The sequence below is a fragment of the Drosophila miranda genome, chromosome XL (genome assembly GCF_003369915.1).
Source record: "Drosophila miranda strain MSH22 chromosome XL, D.miranda_PacBio2.1, whole genome shotgun sequence".
Classification (NCBI taxonomy): Eukaryota; Metazoa; Arthropoda; class Insecta; order Diptera; family Drosophilidae; genus Drosophila; species Drosophila miranda.
Window position 1 is genome coordinate 20136594 of NC_046673.1, and position 7146 is coordinate 20143739.

Sequence of the window (7146 nt, forward strand, 5' to 3'; positions counted from 1 at the left end):
TGGGGTGTTAATGCTTTCGCTTTAAATATTGGAAACTATTAATATTTCATTGGAATCTACTTTTAACCATGTTGATGTTTTGATGTGTAATATTTTCTCAGAATTTATATGTTTCAGGTTATCTTGTTTTAATAATTTTGGGTTGAATATACCAAGTCTAGATGCCTGCATACCCAACTCTATATCTTCAACGTATTCTGTGAAGTGTTGGAGGTTAAATATCAAAATTTCTAATTGTTTATTTCTATTTTTCTCTTCGTTTAAATTATTTATGGCCTCAAGTCCTTTGTTTATTGTTTCTATTACTAAGGTTAATTCATTGGTTTGTATACTGTTTTTTGGCTAGACTGTCTATTTTGTATTGTATCTGAATTACTTTTTTGAAATTGGTAATTTTTCTAATAGGCTTGCATAAGTTTCCTCAGTTTTTGTTATGTTTACTGTAAGCAAAGACTATACAATACCAAGATGTCGCATGAGCGACCAAAAAGCTGTTCTATGGCGGGTCCTAACATTAGGACCCAAAAGGCACGAGGGAGCGCGCGGGGTTTCAATTCCCTTTTCGCCTGTACTTCGTCTCTACCGCGACCCCGCTGCCCATCGGTTTCGTCTGTTCGGCAATGCCTTCACCGTCGAAGCGGTGGTCGCGGATCGCCGATGTCATTGGAGCGGCACAGTGGGACCTTTGGCCGTCTCAGCTTGCTAAATTAGTTAGTTAGTCAATAAATATTTGCACACTGAAAATATGTTAAACTTTGAGTGCTTATATCTCCTAAACTAAAACTATCTTGAAAATTCGATTGGAAAATTCTCTATTAGATGCGTACATTAAATTTATCTAAAGCACTCATACAATTTTTTGACTATTTCGGCTGAGTCCCCACTGTGCCGCGCCAAAGACATCAGCGACCACGCTGCCCTACGGTTTCGGCACGCAGACACTGACATGCTTTCAGTGCGCTTGTGTGTGAAGCTAAAAGCCGTATATGCTGCGGGCGAAACCGGTTTATGGCCGTGCCGACCTAGGACATACACACATATACACAACTACAAGCATATTTCTGGGTTGGCTCGAGCTCGTGCTGACCGAGGCATTGACGAAGCCGAGTAGCACTTCGGAGGCAAAGGTAGCGTAAAAGAGAATTGAAGTACTAGCCCCGCGCGCCCGTACCTTGAAGCGTCAAACGAAAATTGAAAAAGCATTTGTTCCTCATGCGACATCTTGGTATTGTATAGTCTTTGCTTTTACGCTTGATTCTATTCCTCCCAATTCGAAGGCTGCCATTCAATTTTGTAAAACAAACTTGATTCAAAGAGTTTTTGAAATTCTTGATACATTACAGGACAGCATTATGGCTGTTACTACGATTTGAGGAACAGAAACCAAACAATTCTGAGTTTGTGGATCATAATTATGGTTAAAATTTTGATGATAATTTCCAACATTTTAACGTTTTGCTTGCTGTGGTTTTGGATGTTCTTTAGTTATGTTCCTTGCTATAATATTGGTTTCATAAAGGAATTTCTGAATTCGTTGATCAATGCTGCTGTGGAGATAATGTTTTTTATCCCCAATCGGCCGACTAATTATTTCGAATTAAATAAAACTCGGCGCAGAAATAAAATTACGATATGTTCTTTAATGCGTGACATCCAAATTGCAAGTGTGGCTTGCCTGCCCTTTACATTGCCGCTCCGATCGCTAAGCGCAGCTTCGCTTGGCCGACGTCGGTAGGCAGACGCAAAGCGGAGATAGCGAAGAGCGAGCTGGCAGAGAGCGTTTAGCAGGGCAAGCAAGCGCAAAGCTTTAACAAACAAATGAGTGACATAGACATAAGTAACAAACAAAATAAGCGGCTGAGGGCCAAGAATTAGGTGCTATTTGGCAAGCAGCTAATCGGCCGGGTTCTGCTCCGAACAGCTGCTTTTAGCTCGTACCAGGTGTTCGGCGGTACCCTTTGAGATACACATTGTGCCCGCCATTTAACTGTTCTTCTCTGTTGACGAGGTTCTTCTGTTGGGTGTGTATATACATATATATTCCGTAACTCCAAATTCTGATGATTGGTATCTGTTTCGTCTTGGCCACTCTTTTGTTTATCGGAATGTATGGGGTGATTCTAGATTGGAGTGTGGGAACGAGTTATTTATCCGTAATTTTGATCGTAAAAGAAATAGAAATATGTAGTCCTAAGTGATAAATTATCCCAAATAACAGATTAAGATAAAATCAGAAGAATATATGTATAGACATACCCAGATTTGAAAAGCACTTGTTTAAGTAATGTTTTAGAGTAAACGTCTATTTATTAATATAATGATAACTTTATTGAATAATTGATAATTCAAGTAATATAATGACTACATATGTATGTAAAGCTAGTGATGTAATGAAAGCAAGACAAGCACATATGTATCTGTTGCTGCCACTCGGCGGATCACTAAAGACGTATCCTACCCAACCTTCCCGATGACGAGCCAGCCCTCTGTTGCCGGCTTCGAAGCCCGTCGCTGTTCGGCATAAATACTGACCTTGCGCCTCATGTGTGCTCCCACAGGCGATGAATCTGTTCACTTGACAAGATTGCAGAAAATCACTCCACCCAGTGGCCAATTTTGATTCTAATGGGTCAGAGCCATATCTGCAAGGTGCATGAGAGTGTCGACTCGACTATCTTGGTTCTTGGTCTAAAAGCTACAAGTGGGTCCTTGTGAACAGTTCTTATCAACGCAGCTTTCCTGACAAGTTCGAGTGTATCAGACATTGAGCTAACGTATCAGATAACAACAATCTGTTCCAACAGCTTTATCCGTACCATTCAAGGATCAGCTTTTCTTGTGTTCAAGGAATTCCCGATCGTTGTAAGCGATATACGATTCGACGCTGCAAAAGAGATCGAGGAAAACCAACAGAACTAGAGATACCAAACACTTCTCTGCAAACGGCATGACCACCAAGAAAAATTCTTTTACTGACAACAAAATAGGATGAAGTCAGAAGGTTGATTTTTGCCAAGGAACACATCGATTTTCCATGGAATAAACTAAGGGCAGCTCGGACGAGTCCAAAATAGTTTTCTATAATGCTTCAATAATGATTTGGGTAAGTTTTTCCGACGCTTTGTTTGGACCAGTATATGGGCTAAAAATTTAATGGATTATCTTTTATAGGTTAAGACATTGATGGATACGATGGATGCTACCTTTTGGCCTCGGAAAAAATAGCGAAGCACACCAGTAAATCTGCCAATCAACTTTGGGAATCTTTGAAAAGATCCTACAGTTCGATTTCTGTAAAGAAATGCCAAGATTGGGTTAAAATTAACTTCCAATACTCGTATATAAAGGGCAGTTTCAGACAGTATTAATTAACAACAGTCTCTTGTGAATTATCTTAAGTTTTTGTCGTTACCACACGCTGTAATTATTTTAGTTACTTGGAAAATGAAAATCTTTTGGGATAGATATTTAAGATGTTTATATTTTAATAAATAAATAATACATATATGATGTAGTATAATATGCCACCGGCTAGCGTTAAGTTATTTCATATGAAATATTGAACATTAAATAATGTGAAAAAATTCAAAGCGTTTGCACTATAGTTATTTTTTGATATTTATCAAATAAGTTGATGAAAACTTGTAAAGCCCTAACATTACATCGACTTTTATGAATATGAGTATCTTCTCAATTAGAGACTTTTGCTCTGCAACCAACAGGTAAACGGGTGAGGGAAAATAATGAGGAAGGCACATTGAAGTCAGCTAAATGGCTTAATTCAAAAAGAAATCATTTCAGAGAAAGTACTACATATATGGGACGTACTGTATCGTAATAGTACGGCAGTAACTTTGTAAACTCTTCAGATGAATTATATATATATTTTCATGCTCTTCAAAGCGCCCGCCAAAAGCTAACGGATGCTAACGGATAACAACGCTATGTTCTATGCGCCAAGTTCGTTTTTCATCGGTATATTTACGGATATGAGATGGTATTTTGGTATATGTTGATAATTACATAAAAACGTAGTTAATATGTAACGTGTACCGTGTAAAAAATTAATTTTATGAATATTGTTGTTGACTTTTTTGTTTAAACCTTATTTTAAAAACAATCCGATAAAGATAAATTAACCAGTCTTGTACGAAATTGATTTATCAATTGGATACATTTATGTGTTCAGGGCTGAGAGTCCCAGTTAGCTAGTAATACTCAACCGAATATGAAAATCGAGGAATATGATGGAATTATGAATAAAAGCAATTCGTCAGTATATTAACGGTATATTTTGAAATTTTGACGTGTTTTCGGTATATTTTAGGGTCAGACCGCACATCTGATCGATAAGTCCACGGTCACATTGGTAACAAACCTACCCGAACACGTCAGCTACGGATTGATCAAAAACAAATTGAAAACATCTCGTCAATCAAATTAATTGTCATTTACTCTGCCAGACTTTTGCCAGGCACTTAAAAGGTTCTTCTGTTCTATTTCAACTGCTGCGCTACAAAAATGGTAAGCGAAACCCACGGCATACGTACACACACACGCCCCGACTAATACGTATACGTCGGCGATTTTCGCTGCCAATCTTCCCGTATTGCCCACACCACAGGTACTCATTGCTGCGGCAGTCTGCACAAAGAATGGCAAAGGTAAGTGGCGGGGTCGAAGATTTCCCGATGGATGTCGCGAAAACGAAACATCCATCTAATGCACTGCACTTCTATCACACACCCACACACGCGCATGCAGTCATACTGTCACGTCAGTTCGTGGAGATGACGAAGGCCCGCATCGAGGGTCTGCTGGCCGCCTTTCCAAAACTGATGACGTCTGGCAAGCAGCACACCTACGTGGAGACGGACTCTGTGCGCTATGTCTACCAGCCGATGGAGAAGCTCTACATGCTCCTCATAACCACAAAGGCCAGCAACATCCTGGAGGACTTGGAAACGCTGCGTCTCTTCTCCAAAGTGGTGAGTGGTGGCCAGAATGAAAATGAGAAAGAGTGATGATGATCTATTACCTGATTCTTGCAGATACCGGAGTACAGCCACTCGCTGGACGAGAAGGAGATTGTGGAGAATGCCTTTAACTTGATTTTCGCCTTCGATGAGATTGTGGCCCTCGGCTACAGGGAGAGTGTCAATCTAGCCCAGATCAAGACCTTTGTGGAAATGGACTCGCACGAGGAGAAGGTCTACCAGGCAGTGCGCCAGACACAGGAGCGGGAGGCACGCCAGAAAATGCGTGAAAAGGCCAAGGAGCTCCAACGTCAGCGCATGGAGGCCAGCAAGCGTGGCGGTCCATCGATGGGCGGTCTCAGTGGCCGCAGTGGTGGCTTCAGTTCCGACAGCTTCGGCAGCAGCGGGGTCAGTGGCGTCTCGAGCAGCGTCCACGCGCCATCCATTGAGTTGGACAGTAAACCCATTTCGAGCAAGGCGGCAGTGTAAGTAAATATTTCTCTTTGTCCGCGGGATCTGGAGTAATACCAAACATCGTTCTTATCTCATACAGGAAGCCATCATCGCGCAACGCCCTGAAGCTGGGTGGAAAGTCTAAGGATGTCGACAGCTTCGTCGATCAACTGAAGAGCGAGGGCGAGAAGATTGCCAATCTGGCGCCAGCAACGGCTGCCAGCGGCTCCGGATCGGCGACTAGCGCCAGTGCAGCGGCCAAGGCAGCCATGTCGGCCGACATTCACAAGGAAAGGTATGTACCGGTGGTGATTGGTGTTGTTGGTGCTCAATCACACACCTGCTTCTGCTCCGCTCATTTCAGCGTGCATCTGAAGATTGAGGACAAGCTGGTGGTGCGTCTGGGACGAGATGGCGGCGTCCAGCAGTTTGAGAATTCTGGCTTGTTGACTCTCCGCATCACGGACGAAGCATGCGGCCGTATTTTGTTGAAGCTGTCCCCCAATCATGCACAGGGCTTGCAGCTGCAAACGCATCCGAATGTGGACAAGGAGCTCTTCAAGGCGCGCAGCATGATTGGGCTTAAGAATCTGGCCAAGCCATTCCCTCTGAACACCGACGTCGGTGTCCTCAAATGGCGCTTCGTCTCACAGGATGAGACGGCCATTCCATTAACCAGTAAGTGTTGGCTGTTAGCATACCCTCACACATCCTTCCTCTACCGCTCTCTCGCTCATATCCATGTTTGTCTGCTGTTGAATTCTCGCGTCCACAGTTAACTGCTGGCCGTCGGACAATGGTGAGGGCGGATGCGACATTAACATTGAATACGAACTGGAGGCTCAGCATCTGGAGCTGCAGGATGTGGCCATTGTTATACCCTTGCCGTGAGTAGCCGCCATGGACTACTGCGCCATCCAGTAGACAGATTATAATTCTAATTCTAATTTTTGACTGCCCTCCGCAGAATGAATGTGCAGCCGACGGTGGCCGAATACGATGGCACCTACAACTACGATGCACGCAAGCATGTGCTGCAGTGGCACATTCCCATAATCGATGCCGCCAACAAGTCTGGCTCGATGGAGTTCAGCTGCAACGCATCCATTCCGGGCGACTTCTTTCCCTTGCAAGTATCATTCGTCTCGAAGACGACGTACGCGGGCGTGATTGCCCAGGACGTCATTCAGGTGGACAGCGAGGCGTCGGTGAAGTATTCGAGCGAATCCATATTGTTTGTGGAGAAGTACGAGATCGTGTAGGTCTCGTCATGCCTACACCTGAGTAGTACATAATACATACACCTAGAAATCCACTTTACATTTTTTTTGGAGCGACTTTTGCGCGTTATGATCGATTCGATCCGATTTGATTCGATTTGATGCTACTACATGTTATAGATTATTTTATTATACTTAAATGTTGCATTGGCGGAGATCGGCTTCTCAAAGACACGACCGACCCAACAGAGTAATTCCAAAATTTTACAATATCAAACGCGGAAACATTCTGCACTTTCACTTCCGATGCGTATGAAATGGCAAAATTATAATAAACAAACGGTAATTAGTTGTAATTGGCGATTGAAAAGTGTTTTGTTTAATCCAGGCTGGCGTACAACTGCATTTCACTTAAAGTATGTTTATCCGCAATACAATGAATAAACACGAAAAAATGAAATTTTAAAATTTACTTAATTGTGGCGCCCTCAACAGGC

At 42.6% G+C, this 7146-nt stretch overlaps 1 protein-coding gene across 1 annotated transcript; it reads left to right on the forward strand.

The window, feature by feature from the left end:
* Positions 1 to 4355: 4355 nt before the first annotated feature.
* LOC108164698 (coatomer subunit delta) lies at positions 4356 to 7019 on the forward strand. The gene is made up of 8 exons (XM_017300570.2): positions 4356 to 4524; positions 4625 to 4664; positions 4765 to 4988; positions 5052 to 5461; positions 5530 to 5724; positions 5794 to 6107; positions 6205 to 6316; positions 6397 to 7019. Exons 1-8 carry the CDS (start codon positions 4522 to 4524, stop codon positions 6689 to 6691), a joined length of 1593 nt encoding a protein of 530 aa, XP_017156059.1. The 5' UTR covers positions 4356 to 4521; the 3' UTR covers positions 6692 to 7019.
* The last annotated feature ends 127 nt before the right edge of the window (positions 7020 to 7146 follow it).

Coding starts and splice junctions, on each gene's coding strand:
- LOC108164698 (XM_017300570.2), top strand. Junction 5,462..5,529: donor ATTTCGAGCAAGGCGGCAGT/GTAAGTAAATAT, acceptor TATCTCATACAG/GAAGCCATCATCGCGCAACG. Junction 6,317..6,396: donor GCCATTGTTATACCCTTGCC/GTGAGTAGCCGC, acceptor TGCCCTCCGCAG/AATGAATGTGCAGCCGACGG.